Source organism: Opisthocomus hoazin, chromosome 4 (assembly GCF_030867145.1).
Source record: "Opisthocomus hoazin isolate bOpiHoa1 chromosome 4, bOpiHoa1.hap1, whole genome shotgun sequence".
NCBI lineage: Eukaryota > Metazoa > Chordata > Aves > Opisthocomiformes > Opisthocomidae > Opisthocomus > Opisthocomus hoazin.
Window position 1 is genome coordinate 29,090,101 of NC_134417.1, and position 22,561 is coordinate 29,112,661.

Consider the following 22,561-nt stretch of genomic DNA (forward strand, 5'->3'; position numbering starts at 1 on the left):
CAATATTATTCAGTACAGGAACATAAACAAACAACATACTTCAGAAATCTCACCTTGAGATGTTTGTAAAGTCATATTGGGAAGAGACCTTGACTTTCCCTGCGGTGACCCATTTTAAACCAGAACTCAAAATGAACGCATTAAATCTAATAAACACCAATGCAGCTTTAGCATTGTTTAAATGTTGAACTACCATACACGCACAGCGGAGCCGAAAGCAGGCCAATCTCCCATTTAATTTTACCAGGGGAGACAGCTATCACCAGAGCCTGGGCAGGCAGCAGCCACACAGCAGTCACCGCGCACCATTAAAGAAGCGGCATGACAATATTGCGAATACAAAAGTAGCAGAGACAACACACAGAGACCGTTATCTAGCTATAACCGCGTGGCCTCATTACAAGAATTCAAAATTTTTTAAGATTATTTTTAGTTGGGCATTCTATACTTGAAAATGACTGAGACATGCTCTGCTGAACGCACAAATGGAGGAAAAAGAGAAAGCTACAAGTTTAAACTCTCCACTTTCTGCTTTTCTAATCCATATTGCCCTTTCACACTGTTTTCTCCTCCCAAATGACTTCTCGGATGCTATTCAAGGCAGAAATTGTTCCAAGACTTCAAGCTGCAGGCTTTAAGCAGAGCAAGCGAGCGCTCTCCCCATCCGCACGCTGCTGCCAGCTCTCCGCAGCCCAGCAGCAGCCTTGCTGCGCTCAGCGTGCTCAGCCCCACAGCCATGGCTGCAGACTGCTGGCTGGCGGAGCTGCAGCAGAAGAGCCTTTCAGCGTAAGATAAAGTCACACAGGACACTTTACTTTTGATTTTAAACAACCCAGCACAGCAAGTAAAATAACATGTATTAGCTGAAAGCGCTGTTATTTCCCATAGCACCAAGAAACACGTGCTGGCACAGCGGTCAGAACATAAGGTTTCCTTACCTGTAGCAGGGGCAGCTTCTCTGTGCTCCTCTCCGTTTTCCAGCCCAGAAAAACCTCTAATTTTCCAGGATTAACCTTGACTGAGAAAGACCCACATAAGAACGCCTACTCTCATAAGGCTTCTCCTGTCCTGCTGCTCACGGTCTTCCGTCACAAGCCCCAGAACCCTTTGATTGGGCAGACACCAACATTAGGCCTAGGCAAATAAGCAGTCTGAACCTCCATTTGCCTTTAAATAGTGGCTGGAGGGTCCTGTGAGTAACACCAGCCACAGCTGACTCACCCCGCTAATTCCTGAAAGTAATGAAGCTCTGTGGCTAATTAAACAAGCTGAGAGCAAACCATATCAGCTGTGCAGAAGAGTGGCTGCAGCTGAGGCCTGAACGGCTAGCATGCATGACTTTAAAGCATTCCACTTTTAAATTTTAATTTAATTGTAACTGGGAAACAGAACATAGTGTAATTCAAACATGCTCCCATCTAGAACTTGGGCATAAACCACTGTGCCTTCTTTCTTTTGCCCAGAGGTATCTGTTTGGGCTGAGGGCAGGGGGTTTGTCCGTTTGTTTTGGTGGGGCGGTTTCTGTTTCGTTTTTCAACGATTTAAAAGATTAATTAAAGGTCACTGTGCAGGGCTGTCTTCAGGAGATGACAAATTCTCACTTCATCACAAGCGAAAATTCTCTAAGGCCTCACTGTTACCCAAGACACTGGCTAATTGTCATTAGCAATTGTCAAATGGTTGAAGAGGTATCAGCTATTATCCAGTTCCCACTGATACCTTACATCGGTAATGATAACCTGTTTAGTTGTCTCTCTCTATATATATGTAGTTATGCCATTTTTGCATCAGAGGAACTGTGATCGTGCCAGTCCGTTAGTTAACCTCACAGTGTTGCTCTTATGGTGTGAGGAAGTGCAGCTTTACCCCGAGCATTACGACGAAGAGAAGCAATGGGGAGCGATGCCTTTGGCAGGCTGCTGGTACCCGCTGGCTTGCCGCCGAGCGGCTCTCGCTGCCGGGGAGACGCTCGCCGTTCGCAGGGACCACATCCACGCGCAAGAGTCCCCACACACCTGGCAGTCCGAGCTGAGGGCTGTCAGCTCCAAGCCAAAGCGCACACTTGTGCCCCAAGGTGGGCAGCAGACAACGGAAATACCCAGCTGATGCTGGCAGAGGTTGAGAGCAGGAATCTGACTTACAGCAAAGGCTTACCTGGGAAAACTCACCGGTCCGAACTCACAACATGCCCGGTACGCTCAGCTCCCATCACCAGACACGAAATCCCCCAAAGTGCGCCGGCCGCTGCGAGCCGAGAGCCTCAGGAGACGTGTGTGTGAGGGGAGGGCAGAGCTCTCGGAACAGCAAAGTCCCTCTGTCCAGCAGACATCTGCAGCAGCTCCGGAAGGACAGAGACCAGCCCTTTACCCTCACGAGATCGCTCCGTTCCCAAACTACCTGCACATACGTGTACTTTACACCACATAGGTCACGTTCAGCAAGCCACAAACGAAACCGAAACAAGACTGCTGGGGAGCTGGTATATTCAGGGAGAACAGGTGAAGCGTTCCACGTTAAAATGCAAACCTCAACCGTGCTTTCTGCAAAAAACACAAAACTTTTTGCACCTCACACGTTCATCAAAGCTATGGATTCACGGCAAAGTTACTGGCAAGGTACGAGCAGGCACAGTCAGGGCTGGCGTGTTGTTTGTTGTTGGTTTTTAGTACATGAACTGCTCACATCAACACAACAAGGGGAGTTACATCTCTGCTTTGAAGGCACCTGATCCTAATCTTGTGCAGATTCATAAACAGAAAAGTTTCTGCATACTCTTAGCATAACTTTTTCTTTTTTAACTGCACATGCAGGAATGTTCTAATCTCTTGCTTTGCTGCAGATCAAACAGTATCAGGGGAGACACCACCAGTCACTTAGCTCCATCAAAGCCGGTTGTGAGAATTTCTGACCTGCGTGGTTATTTTATGCGGTAAGATCGGCATTTGGAATGAAACAGATCCACTCAGATCCTGACAACTTAGCAGAAACCATCTACACAAGAAAGCACTCCAAATGTAAATTCTCCAATTTCAAGGTCAGTTTTTAAAGCTAGGGGGGACACAGGGGACCAGAATATTGACAAGGCCCAGAGACTTGCAGAATGCAAGGGAATCAGTGCTAGAGGATTTAGCTACTTCTGGTTGTGCAGCTAATTTCGTTGGCATTTTACAAAGCTATGTTCGTTCAACATTCTGGTTCTTCTTGGGTTTTAATTTGTCCAGGGCAGCCCCAGTTCAGCACTGCGGGGAAGCAGACAGGTTCACCGGCTGCCACGAGCGCCTTTCTGCCGAACGGATGCAGAGGAGAGGACGGGCAGCAGTGAATTACTCCCCGCTGCAGAGCTCCAGTACAACGACCGTCCTCCACTGCCCACCAGCCGGAAAAGCGAGGGCTGACACCAGCCTGAGGACCCAGAACTGCTGTGTAGCGTATGCACCAAACCTGCCTGCTCTCCGGAACCCAGCCCACGAGCATCCAGCAGCCTTACCGCTCTCAGTAAAGCATTGTCTGTGCAGTTCTCAGCACGAAGAATAAAAAATCCACCGATTCATTAGATGAGAAGGAAAGAATGACTATAAGCTTAGGAGTCCAGCTTAGCTTAATTTCTCAAACCGAAAGACTAGCCCACTGTTCGTAGGAGCATTCGATTGCGGCTGTCCCTGACGCAGTCCTGAGGCCAACTGGCACAGGCGGGGCCAAGCCCCCAGGAGCTCATGTGCCAGCAGCCGGGCTGTGGGGTCTGTTCGCAGCTGAGGGCACGAGACGACCTGCTGCAGCGGGCCACCACACCGGGAACGACGACAAGAGCCGCAGGACCTTACCCTGGTAAGGGTCACCCACCAAGCCAGACACCAGCATGCTGCAGAGACTGAGCTGGAATTGCCTTGAAGAGTCTGCGTGTGGTTACCCGTGTGCCAAGGCAGAGCTTTTCGTGATCTACATTCAAGGAATTTGACTGCCCTTTCTGTGTCAGCAGAGCTGTCTTCCCCTCTCTCACAACTGAGGCCCGTAAAGTTTCCCAACTCTATCAACTCTATCAACTCTATCAACTCTATCAACCCAAATCCCAATTCTATCAACCGTGTGCCTTTAATAACACAAATAACCAGAAAACTTGCTGCCTTATCCTATGTGTGTAAATTCATGATGTATGGGGGCCATCAAGAACCAACGACATGCCAGACTCAGTATCCTCACAATACATCTACAGAACGGCACACAGAGACCTCACAAACCTGATTTCAGCACTGCTTTTGAAATTAAACCTGTTAAAAACCACTCGAGCCAGTGTTTGAGACGAGCATTGCAAACACCCCGTCTGCACCTGCAATACTGCTTGAAGGGGAGCGTCTGTTTTCAGCCCATCTGCTGCTGGAGAGGGTGGGCAGGGGAACGTCTCCACGCGCCAGGCGGTCTGAGAGGAGATGAAAGATCCCACCGAAAGCACAGGAGCTGCTGATGGGCCGTGTCATTGTGGATCAAACACGTTATTACCCTGTTTGAGGCTGCGCTCCAGTGATGAGGATAGCAGGTTTTCCACAGCCACACAGAGTTTTAAACAAGCTTTTCCTCTAAACTCAAGTGACAGATGACCCCTCTCTTCAAGCCCACCTCGAAGAACTATCCAGGTGAAAGAGGAAGGCGTTACAGCTGTTCACAGGGCAAGAAAGGGAGGCCTTTCCCAACTACATAGGTTTTTCTCTGTATGCTTGTATTAAATGCCCCAAGCAGGAGCTTTTGATGTGGCTGCCAGTACTGCGGATGATTTATTGGGCCCACATCATCTGAGCTGGACAGAGTTCAAAAGCAGCGGCCAGTGACAGACCCTGGCTGCTCAGTCCCGGCGCAGACACCCGTAACTGCCCATCCCGACCAGAAAAGGCGCATTACCTCCTGACCGCACATCTGGGCTGCTCCCTGGGCAGGAAGGTACACGGGCAGAACGGAAGGAAGCCAGAGCACCGAGCTCCGTGGCTGCAGGGGCACCCCTTGGGATGGGATGGGGTGGGATGGGACGGGATGGGACAGGGGGAAGCCGCAGCCCCGCACTCCACAGACAGGCAGTGCAGGGGGGGTGCTGGGCCAGCAGCCAGCAACAAGGGCAAGGATGAGGATGAGTGCTTCATTCCCACTCAAGAAGTTCAGTTTTTCTGCCTGTGACTCTACACAAAGCCAGCACTCTCCGCTGCACCCATAACTGACACCATTTAACATTCTCCAAAGCATCCTAATGAGCTGAGAAGAATCAGCATGGATGCCAGGAGGAGATACCTTCCACATCAGAAAGAGAGCTGTTTACCTCAGCTGGCTCTAGCAATCTGCCGGGGCAAAATCTTCAGCAATTTACCTTATTTTCTGTGGTGAGATGCTAATTGGCAATACCTGTCACAATGCAGAAGGTGTCTGAAAGGACCAGCTCTTTAGTGTAGCTGCTGATAATGGCAAAACAGCTTGTTTCACTCCAGATGCTCTCCTCCAGTGCTAAACATACCAACAGCGTGTGAAAGAGCCTTGCTGCCTCCGGGACAGACTGTTACATTGGTGTAGTTTCACTGAAACCAGTTAAACTTCTCTTAAGCAGTAACAGAGGAGTAAGAGCAAACACAGGACCAGTAGCCCAAGGTGATTATGAAGTCAGTCGTGCACTTCTGAAAGCTAACGAGGCCGTTAATTTCTGCAGGAGTAAAATTGAGCTCTGACTGGATTACTGCCATGAGATTTTGGCCCTGGAAAACGGGAGTGGGATCTCTTTTCCTATGACTGGCGGCCTTGGTCTTTCTACATAAGCAGAGAAATTCATTTAAGCTTTATCAGAATTCCATACTGAAACACCAAAGTTCAGGCTTTATGCCTGAATGTGCTCGCTTATACATCTGAGAGAGCCTCAGTCCTCCTCCCGTTTAGTCCTGCAGCGTGCGGCTCGGTTTCGCGGGGGGCTGCGTACAGCACTGCATTGCAGAGAGCAGATCTGACTTGCAGTCCCCGTGTGAGGATTTGCACAAACGCACTAGCAGCTTACAGACACTGGCTGTATTCTCAGAATCAACGGAAGCTTTGCTGGGAGCTTGTCCAATTCATTAAAACGGAACCTAAGTGCCTAACGACGGCCTTGAGCCACAGAAGAACTGTACCTAAGTGTGTTCTTTCGAACAGTCCGAGCGAGGCACCGGCAGAGTCCTGCGATGCTCTCAAAGGCCGTCCCACAGCCCACCAAGACAGCCCTTCACAAACCCTGCTCTTACTTAGGTCAGTCGGCCTGCTGGTAGCCTGTATTTCACAGTCTGGTGAAGGAGGTCACTCGCTTTAACGCTTATTTAAAGCAACTGATTTCGGTCACAAGCTTCAGGCAGATGCCAGAGTTCTCTGTTGCACTGGAGGTACTGCGGTCACGTCTGAACACTGCCATATTTGCTTTAGAAAAGCAGCTGAGACAACCTGAAGATGTGTTACTTTGACGTACCGTGCAAGTTAAGATACTGCAAGTCAACGTAAACTTTGCCCTAATGTCTAAGAATTTGAACATACAGCACATTAAAGCAGAATTTCCTGCATGCTTCCTCAAGCACAGGTTGCTTAATTCCCTAAGCACTCAGCCTCCGAAGCTGAGATCTATGGGTCTGAAGAGTACGTTGGAAATACCACAGTGAAATGTAAAACACCATCACTGGTACGTGTTGCGCACTGCCAGAAAGCTCTGAGTGTTAAGCACTGTCAGAACACTCAGTTCTGCATCAAAGATCCAGACATTTAAAATTTAATTTGGAGCATATAAGATTAAGACAAGCTGAAAAATTATAAATATTTTACTGAAAACGCTGCGTAATTCTGTGCTTACAGCCTCTCCCCAGGACTCCACGTGCTCCTTTTGCTGTGCACAGGGAGCGGACGGTGCTGCTCCAGAGAAGCGGGTGACAACAGGGACGGCTTCCCGGGTGCAGCGGCGCTCGCTGCCGAGACGTGAGTCGGGCCACTCTCTTAGCTCAGAGCTGTCCTTCCAGGCTTCAAAAACTCTGGCAGGTGCAGCTGCACCAAGCCACATCCTCAGGTTTTTCTGTGAGGAACACGGCAGAAGCCATAGCTCTTTCAAGGGAAGATGGCTTTTGGCAGCGGTACGGGGCTCGAGGAGCTCGGTGACTCCGCAGCCCGGCACCAGGCCCGGGGGTCTGGTCGGGGGTGACAGGTTCCCACTCCTGCTGCCTGACCATCAGATTAAAACGGGACGGCGAGCAGCCTTGGGCCCCGTGAAGCAAGGTCTTCCCGCTGGATTGGATTCTTGGGTAGATTTGGATCTCCTACATCTCTGTTCGCTCCCTTTTTCCAACATGAATTTAAAGTGACATACTCCTACACAGGTAAGAGATGCTGACATGTTGCTTTATCACAAGTTTAAATATTTTATTTGATTTTGTTTGTTATTACTTCCCTGCTTAAGAAAACAGTAAGACAATCCGACTCTGACACAAGCAGACACGCGATCTGGTACCATACGGTGAATTGGCACAGAAGACGTTGAAAGAATTTGGCCAGGAGGAAGCCGTGAAGAAAAAGAACAACACGAAACATTTTGCAAACGGCCTTTGAGGAGAACTGGCGTGGTTGGAGAGCAGGGATAGCGTGAGGAGAACCCGGAGTGCTGCTCTGCCAAACCGCTGGACCGGTCTCACCAGGAAGCCCGGCACGTGTGGGAGGGAGCGGCCAGCATCGGCGACGGAAGAACGCATTGAAAAGCAAACATCCATCAAACAAAACCCCGGTACATAGTTCAGGTACACAATCCAGATTAGAACTGCACGAAACAAAGTCTTTTGCTGACACTGATGCACAAAGCACATCAGTACGGTGTTCTTTAAAACGGTCCTGCCCTCTTCATGTCATTTCTCTTGACCCCTGTAACTACAGGGATCGGCCACTCTTTCCTTCGCGACCCCAGCTTCATGACCCAGCCCCTGCCACGATGTGCTTGAGGGAAGCTGACAGCATGCCCAAAGACGCAGAGGCCTTACGCAGCAGCTCCGGGCGCGCAGGAAACACGCACAGCTCCCCTGCCACCGCCGCACCGGGAGCACGGGCGTTCTGCCTGACGGACAGGGCTGGCCGCTGCAGATGCTGACCTGCTGCTCGACGAGTAAGACCATTCCCATTTTCCAAGAAAACAAAAACGAGGAATCATTCCTTCCACACATCGTTTGCTCTCTGTGACTTCAGCCCTCAAAGTTGGAGTCATTTTGCACAGACTTGTTCATGCTGAGGAAGAAGAAAAATAAAACGCTCATTAAAAAAGTAAACAAAAAAAAAAACGAAAAGCAAAATACGAGCACCAAGTTACCAGCTCTGACACAGGGTGGATTAGCGTGTGTACTTGAAAAGTCTGAGCACGTTTGACTTCGTAGGCCTGGCTTCCTTCAAGGGTCCGGAGTTGGGAGTCATGTTCAAATACGTAACACCCGACGCAGCGCTCAGTTCCAGGGCCCAGGCTTCCACGCGATTCGAACGGTATTTTTGCCTGAGCAGAGGTCTCAGCACTGAAGGTTGGCACTAGGAGCTTCCCACTGAGACCGAATGAGGGTCTTGGGGAGCTGGCTTGCCTCCCTGTGCTATCACAGGTATTCCTGTCCTCCTGCGCAACCCACCTATGGCTCACCCGCCAGCGGCCCCCTCTCCCCAAGACCCCCCGGCATGGGTGCTGCCCGTCCTGGCAGCCGCCCCTCGCCCCCTCCCCAGGCACCCAGCGAGCTGCTCTCCCGGCTACAGCCGCGACGCCAGCCAACGGCCCCATCACGCTGCTGCGCGTGACCTGCCCGCCGCAGCTGCGCGGGCTGCAAGGGGCGGACAGACGATAGCCACGAGCTGCAGAGCAGCGCGGCCGCTCCTCCGCGCTTCTGCAAAGTTAGGTGGTATCACATCAACGCACACTAGGAACTGAACCGCTAAAAAACACGCTGAAATTGTGTCCTGGTTCTGATGCATGTGATTTGCCGTGAAGACCCCGCTCGAAGCACTGCCTCCCTCCAGCTTTCCCCCTCTGAGCACTACTGAGCTCACGCTCCGCCGCGCTTTCTTGCCAAAATATAGTTTCACTTAACAAAAGGCTCCCCTGATTCTCCCTGGTAATTAATTCCACCTAAAGCAATGTCTTTTAATATCGGACATGTGCCAGAGTTTGCCAGCAAAGCAGAGAGACCGGCACGGCTTTGTGTAACCATTGTATTTTCCGTAAGGCAGCCCCGTTAAATCACAACCACATTCTAACGTAAAATATTCCACATGTTCTTCAGCAGCCTTCTGCAGGGAGGACTTTGTATTTTTTGTAATTTTATACTCTGTTTCCCAGAAGCATGGTAGGAGCTGGCTTTTAATGACAATACACATACTGTATCCCTAGATGAATACTCTTTTCTTAAAACTTTGACAAGGTACAATGTACATTTAAAATATTTTTTTATTTTAATACAGATTTCCAAGTATGTGTTTTCGGAAAATGTTCTCAGAAGAAACTTCAGTCTCTTTTCTACCACAAATTATGGAGACTAGTACAAATCATTAAAAGACATCTTTTACCTCCTGTTTACGCCCACCAAAAAACAACATTGGAACGTCTTACAGAATCACAGAATGGCAGGGGTTGGAAGGGACCTCTGTGGAGCACCAAAAGCCTTGACCTCAGTAATCTAGGAGGAAAAAAAAAGATTACTCATGAAAGCCATTCACCCTTTGCGCTTCAGACCATAATTCAGACTCAGAACACGCGCCTGCGGGTAGCCCTGCAAGGCTCCCTGCATCCCTGGGGGCACGGCATCCCGTAGTCGGGGCATCTCTGGGGCTCTGCCTGGCTCTTGGGGCAGCCCCTGGGGATGCCGGCCCGGGACTCAGCTCCAGGGCTCAGCTGAGGCTTTGCCGCTCGTCTGCGCCCCGAGGTGCCGGGCAGGAGCAGCAGGTCGGTGTCCCCCGGCAGAAGCTCCCGCGCTGTGCCGACCGACGGCCACCCGCGTGTCCCACAGCGCGCCACTGACGACACCCAGTCCACCCGCAGACACCTCGCGTGGAGTCCTCGCTGGCGTACCCACGCGGGCACGGCACCACCAACGTCCTGACCGCCCCGCCGCTTGTGCTGCATTTCACAGCGCCAGAAAATAGTCAGTTTTAGGCACACGTCACCAGGATGCTCCTCACTGCTAAGCACGCTCAGCGACTTGATGGATTTAGATCACTGCCTCTTCCATTTGAATTTGTCTGAACAATTTTCAGAACCTTTGAAAGGTATTTTCGAGGCTTTATTGTAGCTTTTAAAGTTTTACCTTGCCATTACTGCTTCAATTATACATCTGCTGTTTGCAAAGAAAACACAGCATTAGCTCGTAAGAGGATGTCCAGTCATCAAATTGATCCAAGAAATCGGGCAGAGAATTAATCAGTCAGCCACTGCATAATACATCCATGTCTGCAGAAAAGAGAAAGCAATTTTTAAGTCATATACAAGAATTCACTAAATTGTTTGTATTTTGTTTCTCATTGTATCTTTCATTTTTAATCTTCAGAAAAATTGATAGTGACCCTAATCAGACTCAAACAATAACACACCCAGTGACCTCTGACCTCCGAGGGGCTGCAGAACTGAAAAGACGCAGGGACGAGGCGTGCCGAGAGCATTTGGGCCTTGGTGGGTAAAACACCGGGTGCTGGACACGAATCAGCAGGGGTGGCACCCGGGGTGGTGGCAGCAGAGAACGACGTGGGGTAAGGGGCAGAAAGCGGAGCGGGACGCTGTGGGGCTTCTTCCTGTGCCGTTTGGGAGATGCTTGCGGAATCGCGGAGCGGTCTGGGTTGGAGGGGACCTTACGGATCACGCCCGGGGTGCCCACAGCCCCGTCCGACCTGGCCATGGGTGCCTCCAGGGTTTTCCTCCAAGCTCCTAAACTTTAACCTTGCGCGAGCAGGGATGCGCTGGAAGCTCCCCGCGGCTCAGAGGGTTGGTGTCCAGCTCCCAGGCCCGGCTGCACCAGGCTGCAATAATCGGGCGCTAATTAAAACGTCTGTTAAAACACGCTAGCGAGGTTCAGCAGCAAAGAGCCACCCGAGGGCTGGGTAACTGGGAGCGGGGTGCATGGGACCCCCACCCAACACAGCCAGGCTCGCCGTGAAAAGGCCCGGGAGAGGGTCCCGCCAGCCCACCGACCCCAGTGCCGCGGTCGGGGGGGCCGCCGCCGCTGTCCCGGAGGGAGCTGCGCGGGGCGGGGGGGGGGGGGGGCTCGGGCGGGTCGGCAGCCCCCCGGCACGGGTCGGACCTCCCCGGGCGGGCTGGCAGCCCCCGGGGCGGGTCAGTAGCCCCTCGGACAGGCCGGTAGCCCCCCGGGGCGGGTCGGAGCCCCCCGGAGCGGCCCGGCAGCCTCCGGGGCGGGTCGGTAGCCCCCCGGGCGGCCCCAGCCCCCCAGCGCGGCGATGCCTCCCGGAGCGGGGGGGGGGGGGGGGGGGATGGATGTGGGGTGGGATGGGGGATGGAGGGGGGGGAGGGGGGGGGTTTGCAGCGTCCGGTGCGGCCGCGCGGCGGCTCTGCGCGCGCGCTTCGAAGGGAGCGGCGGGCGCCGGGCGCGATCCCTGGCGCGCGGGGGGCTGACGTGTGCCGGGGGGGGGGGGCGGGGCGTGCTCCGCGCGGGGGGCTCCCGGCCGCCCCCCCCCCCCCCGCCTCCCCTCCCCTCCCCTCAGGCGCCCCGCAGCACTCCCGGCGTCGCTCCGGCCGGACGCGATGCGGCTGCGGGGCGCTGGGCCGCGCGGGGCGGGCAGGGCCGGGGCGAGGGGCAGCGGCGGGGCCCCGCGACTGGGGGCCCCGCGGCTGGGGGCCCTGCGGGCGCTGCTGGCCCTGGGGCTCGCCGCGCTGCCCGGCGCGCTGGCCTGCCCGCGGCCCTGCGCCTGCCGCCCGCCCGCCCAGCTGCACTGCGCCTTCCGGCACCTGAGGGCCGTCCCGCCGCGCATCCCGCCGGCCGCCGAGCGCCTCAACCTGGGGTACGTCCGACCGGGGGGGCTGCCCGCGCCCGCTCCGCAGCGGCGGGGGTGGAGCCAGTGAGCGAACGGAGAGCAATTAAGCGAAAAAAAAAGCGGTAATTAAGAGTTTCCAGATTGGAGGCTAAAAGTGAAGCCGAGCAGTAAATGAGCCTGGGGAGCTCCGTGCTCTGCGGTGTCGGAGCGGCTGCAGCGGCCACTGGCGCAGCCCGAGACCCCCAGCGCCAAGCGGGAGCTCTGGGGACGCACCGCACGCACGGGAGAGCTTCAAGAAGTGTAGAATTTACACGGATTCTTTTATATCACCCAAACGTTTTGCACCTGGAACGTGGAGCTCGGAAGGAGCCTGAAACAGAGAGAAATCTTTCTGGGAAACGATAGTTCAGAGCTCGGGCAGTGGGCTGGAAAATGAGTATGTGCGTTGCAATCTGCAGCAGCTTCTCTGCGGCTTCAAGGCTCGCACAACGCTAGTATCTCTGCTTCTATCTATCGAGTTTATGGGAAATAACGCTTGTCCGAATGTTTCAGCCTCCAAACTGGCTCTGTGAGTGCTCGAAAGGAACAGGGGACCGATGATACCCGGGCTGGGCTGGCACGTGAACGCCGTTCCCGGGAAGTGTCGGCTGTCACACAGTCCGTGAGGAGAGCAGCCAGCGCTGCTGGGCTGATCCTCCTATCGCTTTTGATACGCATAACCTTCGAGTCGTTCCTAGGTGCGTGCAGAAGATGTAAAAGGCAGTTTTCGTTGAAGTCTTCCCCCTCCTCTCGTCTGCCTGCTGCTTCCAGGCAGCGTGTCCCGATCCCAGCTCCTGACTCCTGTCTGCCCTTTCCTTCCACCGATCTTGTCGATGTTGTCCAGAAGTGCTGTGTATGAAGTCTTACAATGAAGTACCAGTACTTTTAGAGCACTGTGGGTTGCCTGAGGTGTGGGACGTGTTTGAAGCACATTAATTACTCCTACAGGAAGGCCATCTACCTGGCTGGTCGATTAATCCAACCCCTGTGTCGCCACGGGGCATGGGAGGGGTGAGGGCAGCATGACGGGACCCCCCTGCGTTAGCTAATCAGCTCGCGCAAGCGTGGCAGCACGCACGAGGCCAGAGGCATCGCAGAGTAGGTACTTGGTGTTCGAAGCCCAAAACTGGCATTCTCGGCTGCGCGTTCCATACCCACTGTGAGTGCGGTTGTCGGGAAGCTGCCCTGGAAAAGCTGCCAGGTTTTGTGCTAACGGGAAGGAACGACTGAAGATCTCATCTTAGCAGCCAGAAGCGCTGTCTACCTGTATGCATTTCCAAAGAGTTGTTCTTTTGTTTGGGCTTTGTTTATTTGCTTTAAAACTTGTGAAGTGTGGCTGTCTGACTAAACGCAAGTCTGGGATGCAATGTTTGTTGCAGCTACAACAGCTTGCTTAAACTCACCGAAACAGATTTTTCTGGCCTGGAGAAACTGGAGTTACTGATGCTGCACAGCAATGAGATAAACGCGATCCCTGATAAGGCATTCCGTGATTTATACTCATTACAGGTAAGAACTTAAAGACCTAATCCTAGCTAGGAGATGACCTAATCTTAACTTTTTGTTATGGCTTTTAAACAATCTGCAGTAATGCTGCTAAATGGAAGCGGACCAGCGGACTGTAGCATTTTGGTTTCCTGTCTCTTCTTGTATCCACCGGGAAGATGAGGGCCTTCCAGGTCCGGTACCCAAATGGGAAATGTCCTTCCTTCCCAGCTGGGCGCTCAGGTCGGGCTTAAAGAGCCTGACGGACGTATTGGTAGATACCCGTCAGCAGTGTCTTAGCAGGCAGCTGCAGCAGGAACTCTCTTTCGTGGGAGGGAGCAAGGTTGCAGAGCTCCAAGTACTGCACCTGCGGTAGGCACCTTGTCTCCAGGTCATTTGGTAGTCAGTTACTGGGGGGCTGGGGGCTGCTTTCCAACCAGATTTCCCTTTCCCTTCAGTATAGTCCTGTCCCTTCCTGTCCTTCATTAAAAAAAGGCTTCTGCTGAACAGCAACTGAACATATTGCTTATAAGCATTTTAATGCTTTAAAAAAACCTACAATTCCTTGGTTTTGCAATTTAATATATATTTGTGGACTTTTAAAATGTAGTATGTGATGCCTGTTTTGTTCTTTAACTGAAATATTACCTGTTTATAAAGCATTACCTATATTTATGTATATCGTAAAAATAAGCCACTGTGCAGTGTCATACAGGGACTCTGGAGCTATCTCAGTATCTCACTGTGCCACGTAAATATTCAGATAGAAAGAAGTACTAACGTGATTATTTAGGAACAACCATTCCCAACTAATTCACTGTGCAGGTAACACACACTCTCCAGCTCAGTTTCCATCTCGAGCTGTTACTGACTGCTGTAGAGAAGTAAGAATGTCGTAGCTGTGGTGAACTGCCACCATGAGAGACCCGGGCGTTGCCTCAGCTGCTGGTGTCAGAGGATCAGGGGGTGGCAGGGGAAGGCAGAAACTAGAGGAGCTTTGGAACACACAGACCTTCAGGTTTCTTACCCCTCCTAAAGGGTAGTTCTGTCCCTGAACGCTGCTGTTGACTCCTTGCAGCTGCCTGCATGGAAACGGCTTGATGGAGTCTGTATCTTTTCCTCCCGTACCAACAAGCAAGGTGGCAACACAATTACAGATAGTTTTAATGGAGTTATATTTGGCAAATAAAATAAACTTGCATATTATTGTGATTTTGTACTTGTTTTCCTCAATAATTTTCAAAATACCGAACTCGTGGCCGTAGCGGTATTATCCTAACAGGAAAAGGAACAACCACAAGGCTGTCTTGGGTACCATCTTTAATGCTTCAGCAACGTGCCAGATTTGTTCATCCCGTAGCTACAAACTTGACATCAAACAAAACAGACTGGTGCATGCATTTTTGCAGTCATAATGCTGGCTGGAACAAAAATCACTACCACAGTTTGTGGTCAAATTCTGATTGCCCTTCTCATAAGTGCGGTTTAATTCGGATTTTTTTGAGTGAGAAATAAGCATTGCTTGATTTTACTTTTTAATCGCTGCGTTTTGCAAATGTGACTGCAGAAGTGTCACTCTGATGGGCTGCTGGAACAAGAAAGCATCTTTGCAGTCCTGCAGCTAACATTGCTTTTAAAAATAATTCCTCCTGCTGAGTTTTTCTCCAATCACTCGTATCACTGGTCTGGTGAAGTACTTTCACTTCACAGAGTAACCACCAATCAAAATTTGTTGGGAGTCTTACAACAGTATAACGTGGGTTAATATTACACGCTTGTTACTTTTTCATCAACAGGTCTTAAAAATGAGTTACAACAAGGTCAGAGTACTTCAGCAGGATGTTTTTAATGGTCTCAAGAGCTTGGTACAGTTGCACATGGATCACAATAGAATAGAATTTGTCAATCCCAACATTTTCTACGGACTCACGTCGCTGAGGTTGGTCCACTTGAAAGGAAATTTACTTAAGCAGCTTCATCCAGATACTTTCGTCACCTTGCGCTATAACCAAATATTTAAAATATCCTTCATGAAGCACATATATTTGTCTAACAACGCGCTGACTTCACTACCACAAGAAGTGTTTTCCTACATGTCTGAGCTGGAGAGCATTTACCTTCATGGAAACCCGTGGTCCTGTGACTGCAGCCTCCAGTGGTTTGCAGAATGGGCAAGAGAGAGAGCAGGTGAGCCGAAGGCTTTGTTTATGCTTTGTAATCACGTTACAGCATCTTATTCTTTGTGATAAAGGTAAGTGTCCTTTGTTTATTTATTTATTTAAAATAAATAAGCTCCCAGGAAAGACTGGAAGACAGGATTTTTGTAGGTGCGTGTAATCAGGGTAATCAGATCAATCCCATTCAGTTCCCTCAGATTAAATGAGTCTAGTGGTCTCAGCCACTCACGAGTGCAGCTTTCCTTATGGGAATTTTTTCCTTGGCCAGTCCAAAGCTCCCGTGTACCAGGAGCACCCACAAGGAATAAGGAAGCTCATTTTTACTTGTCTGGCAAGAGCAAAGGCCGCATTGTACTCTGTGCTTGGAAAAAGCGCGAAGGACTGGGAGGGCAGGGCTTCCTCGGCTGCTGCCCTGCGCAGCGGCTGCGTGCGACAGCATGGCATTACCCCGGGCTGCCAGGGCCACGTCTCGGGACGAAGCCAGGCTGTGCGCCGTGGCCTCGCTGCGTGCAGAGCTGCGGGGACGGGAGGACACTGTGCCGAGCCACGGCAGCAACAGGCCCTGGGCAGCTCTGGCAGCGGAAACCCACAGCCTTTCTCGGGTTACTCTAGGTCTTCATGGGTTACGTTCAGATAAACCTTGTTAATATTTCATTCAAGAGAACAACTTGCTGGTGGCTGTATGTCTTTTTTAGTACTAAAAATTGTATCACAAAAGCTTACTGCATTTTTCTTCCCTTCAGATGTTATAAAGTGCAAAAAAGACAGAAGTTCCGGTGCCCAGCTATGCCCAGTTTGTGCTAGTCCCAAAAACCGTGAGGGGAAAAGCTTAGTGGATGTTCCTTCTGCATCTTTAACCTGCACTAAGCCAGCCATACAGGACTCCCTGAAATTTAAAAACCTCACGGTGCCAGATGATGGGGATTTTCATTCCGTGTCTCCCAAGGACTTCACCGCTCCCATAGGATCCGTGGTTTTGAACATGACTGACCAAACAGGAAGGCGCGGTGACTTGGTCTGCAACGTCCAGAACCCGAAAGAAATGTCTCCCATCTCCTTTGACACCAGTGGCAACAGTACAGTGCTCAAAGCATCGTTCTCAGCATCCCTTGTGTGTGGCATCAATTATGAACACATCCAGCAGCTGTGGAGCATACTGGCACTGTACAGCAGTTCTCCCTTAAAACTGGAAAGGGACAGCCTAGCAACTAACGTGCCTTTCGTTAGTTACAAATATAAACAAATCTACTCCGACAAAGATGAGCTTTTCACCAACACAGAGGCTGAACTGAGAGCTGACCCATCTTGGTTAATGCAAAGCAAAGTGGCATTGCAGCTAGACAGGACAGCGACCACACTGAACACACTGCACATCCAGTACTTCACTGATGCTCGGATTGTTTTGCCCAGCGGTGAGGAAAACCAGGCGAGAAACAGCTGGACCATCATCTCCAGGGACAGCAGAACACAAACGGAGCACACTGTTCTAGTTGGGGGGACAGTAGAACTGGAGTGCCAAGCGACTGGGGAGCCAGCTCCTGCCGTGGAGTGGATATTGGCCGATGGGAGCAAAGTGAGAGCTCCGTATCTCAGCGAGGATGGCAGGATCATGGTAGTTAAGACTGGAACATTCATGTTACGGACAGCCGACACCTTTGACACTGGGCTTTATCACTGCATAGGCACCAATTACGACGACGCAGACACTCTCACATTTAGAATTACTGTGGTTGATCCTTACGTGGAACACAACAGTGTAAATGGAGCCCAACTCTCTACGTTTGTTGGCAGCACACTGTACCTTCCCTGCACGTCCACTGCTGTTCCAGATGCTGCCATTAGTTGGGTGTTGCCTGAGCGTGTGGTTCTTCATCATTCTGTAAGAAACAGACATATTTTTGACAACGGTACCTTGAGAATACAAGGGGTAACAGAGCGAGACAGTGGCTATTTCAGATGTGTTGCAGCCAACCAGTACGGCGTTGATCTTTTGGTTTTCCAAGTGCTAGTTAGAAAGGACAAAACCACTCTGAAGAAAAAGCACGTAGCTGTAGGAGAATGGGAAGAGGGCGATGGCTCCGGCAATGCAGTGCTGGCCTCTGCTGCGACACAGACACATCCTTCAGCTGCCCCAGCTACCCCGACAGCTGGTTGGGAATCCGCTGCCTCGGCATCCAGGAACAAGGTCGCACAGAGCGCGCGCACAAGGAGCAGCTACGGGAGAATGACTTCCAGGCACTACTGGGACAAAGCAAGCAGGCGGTTCGGAGGACACAGAAGACAGTTTGTTTCCTCAGCCAGGAGAATCGATCCACAGCGCTGGGCAGCCTTTTTGGAAAAAACAAAGAGGAACATGACATCGGTAGAAAAACAAGGAGAAGCTGCAACAAAACCGCCTACTCAAGTCCATAAGCTCTCAGAAGTACGTGAGGATGAGGAGGAGACATCCGGTGATCTCGCATCTCCAGAAGAAGAATTCATGATGCCAGTAAGAGGGACAGCCATGGTGCCCGCGCCGGTGACGGCAGGGCCCGAGCTGCCGGCGAGCAGCACCATGGCTGGGAAAGCAGCTCCCCTGCCCCCTCCTCTTGCTCCATCTGCGTCACGTGACAGCAGACGGCCACAAACGGATCCAAAACCTGCAATTGCAAACTCGTGGGAGAGAGCTGATTTACGCCAAATATCAGCAAATGGTATAAACCAATCAGCTGTATCAAACGGAGTGAGCAGAACATCGACCCTCTTCCCTGCTGGGCAGAGGTTGGGGCAGTCTGGGGAAGGCGATAACCAGCATTTAAAGTCTGTATCTACGACATCCACGACAGAGGTTACAGCCACCAGCGAGTCCGTAACTTCCCAAAGCGCAGTGGACAAGCTACATGCTTTTACTGAGTCTCCTGATAAGATTTCCACCAAAACGGATCACCAGGTACCTGTAGCGACAGTCAGTGAACCAAGTCCTGAAGCTGGTCACGTTTATTCCCATAGTACTCAGAAACAAGTAAGTCCTAAGCCACTGCTGGCCTCAGCTCATCAGCAAGTTCAGGTTATTCAGGACGTTACAACTCGTACACCCCAGGCCCAGCAGCAATATGGAAGGCGAAGGAAAATTTCTGGTAGGAGACGAATTGTTAGACCAGGACGTATTCCAGGTGTGAAGGAGCACAGATACAGTTCTGGGAGGCCAGGCTCTGTCAGCGGGAGTGCAGCTGGAGATGTTCAACTGAATATGAAATATGTATCAAATTTGCCAGCCTTAAATAATTTAAGCAGCTCCATCAACCCATTTAGCCCAGAAGCACCCCTGTCCTCCGCCTCTACCACGAATATGCCATTGGAGCCCCCAGCGGGTACTCAGCAAAACACAGCATTCCTCAGCGAAAACAATGCTACTGTAAGGCAAAACGCCACTACGACAGCCGTGCCTCTCACGCCAAAGGGCACCCAAGATACTCCTCAATGGAAATCAGAGAGCAGTGCTCCGTTTCGGACAAACGCTGAGGGAGTCCAACCTTCTAGCATCAAACTACCAACAAGGGCAATCCCCACGGCTCACACTGCTTCAGAACTTAAATGCATCATAAGCATTAGGACATCGCCTGCCCTTGAATCAGTCTCACCCAGCATTAAGCCTACAACCTCAGCAAGAAATTCCCAAAGAGGAGAAATTACTTGGGAACATCTCTTTGGAAATGGTGCACAAAAAGAGGTTCTGAAGGAGCTGCCCAAACCACAGACAGATGTGTTCCCACCAACAGAGGTATCGGCCACGCTTCCTAAAACTACAGCAGCGTTACCTGTGCCCAAAATGCCTCCTTTGCACCTTACGCCCGTTTCAACAGGTGGGAATCACTGCAGTGCTTTCTTCTCTGCAGACAAACCCATTCAGCACGGCAGTGGTCAGTCAGACGAACACCTTCCCGCTGCAGGACCGCGTTCTTCCTCCAGCCCTGCGGCTACTGGGACCAAAGGAATGGATGCAACAGGTCTGAAGCCAACAGTTCCACCTAGTATTACTCCTCAGACTGACACCAAAATCACCAGAAGTAAAGTACACAGGGTGGGAAGAAAGAGGGGTCAGAGGAGGAGGCGGCCCCCTAAAGCACAGACTTCGCAGAGCACGACTGCAGGCCACGGCACCGCTGCGATTCCCTCCGCGGGCACTACTGCACTCGTCGTGACGGCAGCCAGGTCGTCAGCTGCGCCTGCAAGTCCCTCACCTGTGACACCTCTCTCCGAGAGCCTGGGCACAGTCCCAGAGCCCGAAAGGCCAGTGCTGCGGACCCCGAGCCCCGCAGAGTCAGCCCAACCCACGCCTGCAGCAGGCGTGCTGGTGCCCGTGGGCCCTGGCACACCGCGGAGCGCCCAATCGGCCCCGCTCCCGCCCGGCAGCTGCGCTGCCCCCAGCCCCACCGCGCCCGTCCCAGCCACACCACGGGTCTCGGAGCCGTTCCGCGCCACAAGCGCTCGGCCCGCTGTGGTCTGCGCAGCGTCTGCGCTGGAGCCCACCCAGCAGGGCGAAGCCACCATGACGACAGGTGGAAAATCACACCCGAAAACGGAGAAGAGAGTTACCCAAGAGCCCCGCGCCATGCAGCCCACGCTCCCAGCAGGAACCAAGCCAGGGGCTCCTGCTGCGACCCCGGACATGGCCGCTCCCAGCGCTCGGCATCCCACCCCGCTGCCAGCCCCAGCAGCGGCCGTGACAGCCGCGCGTATGGCAGGAACCACCGTGCCTCCACGGGGGGAAGCCAAGCTGTGGCCGAAGCCGTCTCCCGCGGGCACGGAGAGAGGCGGCAGCCCGCCCACGGTCAGCAGGACGACCATCCCGACGTCAGCCCAGCGCGCGACTCCGCGGGCCCCTCTGCGGGGAAGGGATGAGGACAGCTCTGTCATGGGCTGGGCTGGACAGAGACAGGGCCAAGAAACCACCACCGTCAACCCTGCAGCCTTGGGCCCTGTAAGCAGAAATCATTTTGCAAAGCCCACGATAATTGGAGGAAAATTGGCTGCTTTCACTGTGCTAGCTGATTCGGATGCTTTTATTCCTTGCGAAGCTACTGGTAACCCCCGTCCAACCATACAGTGGACCAAGATCTCGCCAGGTAAGCTCGCTAAGCCTCTCTGGAATTTACCTTCTGTTATAGCCGTGTAATCTGGCAGGTGGTTTGTGCGCCAGACTCAAGTATGGCTTCATTTAAGAGTGCCATGAAATATCGCTGAAAGATGAAGTTGGAAACAGTGAAAAAGAAAGGCATCCCAGCACTCTTGCTGGAGTGTCTGACTGCTAATTATGAAACAGTTCTTTAGGGAAATAAAGAAAAAGAAATATATGCTCTATATTTAACTACAATTCAGTTCTTACTGTGAGAAGATTTCAGTATTTATCATATATTACCTGCTATTTCAGAACAGTGAGGCAAGTGAAAAGAAAAATCTGTATGCGGTAACAAACCATCAAACGGAGTTAAAGCTACGCCAAAACATTTCTGAATACGCAAAGCCTAGTCACAACTACACCAAAGTATTTTTGGATACACACAGCCCCATCTGCTTTATCCAAACTTTGTCTCTGCTGAGGACTAAGTTTTGGGTTTACTTTAAAGCTTCACTGCGCACGCGCAGTACTGCTGTTTCTCTCTTTCTTCTCACTATTGTTTCGGCTACTTGGGCAAAGCCGACCAGGACAGGTAAAGTGTCCTCAGGCCTGAGCGAACAGGAACAGGAGAGCGAGGTTCTGACACGCTGCGCTGTTGTCCCCTTGCTCCCACAGGGCCCGATGCTCGGGAGGGCCGAGGTGACGGCAGATGGACGGTGCTGGCCAACGGCACGCTCTCCATCGCCCGGGCGGGCCTGGCGGACCGCGGGCAGTACCTGTGCATGGCGGCCAACGCGCACGGCGTGGCGCGGCTGTTGGCTACACTGTCGGTTGTGGCCTACCCGCCGCGCATCGCCGGCGGCAGGAGGCAGCTCCTCACCGCGATCTCCGGGAAGCCCGTGGCACTGGCGTGCAGAGCTGAGGGCCGGCCTCCCCCCGCCATCTCCTGGGTTCTGGCCAACGCAACGCAAGTCTCCGGCTCTTCTGCAGGAACCGGCAAAGTCCACGTGGAACCAGACGGCACCTTAGTTATCAAGGAAGTCACTGTTTACGACAGGGGCCTCTACACATGCACAGCCAAAAACCCAGCGGGCACTGACACGCTGGCTGTAAAACTGCAGGTCATTGCGGCACCTCCTGCTATTCTGGAAGAGAAGAGACAACGTGTTGAGGGAACGGTGGGGGGGGATCTGCACCTCCCTTGCACCGTGGAAGGGAACCCTCAGCCCAGCGTCCACTGGGTCCTTTCCGACGGCACAGTGGTGAAACCTCTGCAGCTGGTAAACGCGAAACTGTTCCTCTTCTCTAACGGTACGCTCCACCTCAGCAGCATCGCCCCTGCCGACAGTGGGAATTACGAGTGCATAGCCACCAGCTCGACGGGCTCGGAACGGAGGGTGGTGAACCTCGTGGTGGAGCACAGAGATACGCTTCCAAGAATAGCTGCCGCCTCCCAGGAAGTGACTCGGCTGAATTTTGGGGATAGGTTGCTTCTGAACTGCACGGCGACTGGGGAGCCAAAGCCCAGGATCATCTGGAGGTTACCCTCCAAGGCAGTCGTCGACCAGTGGCACAGGTAGGAGTCTTTATTTTTCCCCACCTCTCTGAAACATCAAACATTGTCTTCTCTGGTGCTTGTATAAGAGACTGTTACACCACCGAAACAACTCATTGCGAACTAAATTCACTTTTAAATGTTTAACAGTGGTGAGACATCTGCGGTGATGCCTTGTTATTATACACCTAATAACAAACCAGAATGGATGCAAGTCTTACTTGAATTAAGGAAACT

General features: G+C 52.2%; 2 protein-coding genes and 1 long non-coding RNA gene across 3 annotated transcripts in view; 1 reads left to right on the forward strand and 2 right to left on the reverse strand.

The window, feature by feature from the left end:
• Positions 1–2,321, reverse strand: part of LOC104336545 (arylacetamide deacetylase) — a 40,400-nt gene extending 38,079 nt beyond the window's left edge. The window contains exon 1 of the mRNA XM_075418458.1: positions 2,155–2,321. The gene's annotated coding sequence lies outside the window, so the exon portion shown is untranslated. The remainder of the gene's footprint in view (positions 1–2,154) is intronic.
• Positions 2,322–9,541: 7,220 nt separating this feature from the next.
• LOC142361145 (uncharacterized) lies at positions 9,542–12,033 on the reverse strand. Its single transcript, XR_012763696.1, has 3 exons — positions 11,945–12,033; positions 10,296–10,438; positions 9,542–9,668 (listed from the first exon to the last, which is right to left on the reverse strand). It is a non-coding gene; the product is annotated as an uncharacterized LOC142361145 (long non-coding RNA).
• Positions 12,034–12,566: 533 nt separating this feature from the next.
• Positions 12,567–22,376, forward strand: IGSF10 (immunoglobulin superfamily member 10). Its single transcript, XM_075417888.1, has 6 exons — positions 12,567–12,631; positions 12,958–13,020; positions 13,389–13,518; positions 15,291–15,681; positions 16,415–20,776; positions 21,445–22,376. The coding sequence occupies exons 1-6, from the start codon at positions 12,567–12,569 to the stop codon at positions 22,347–22,349; spliced, it is 5,916 nt and encodes a 1,971-aa protein (XP_075274003.1). The 3' UTR covers positions 22,350–22,376.
• Positions 22,377–22,561: the final 185 nt, after the last annotated feature.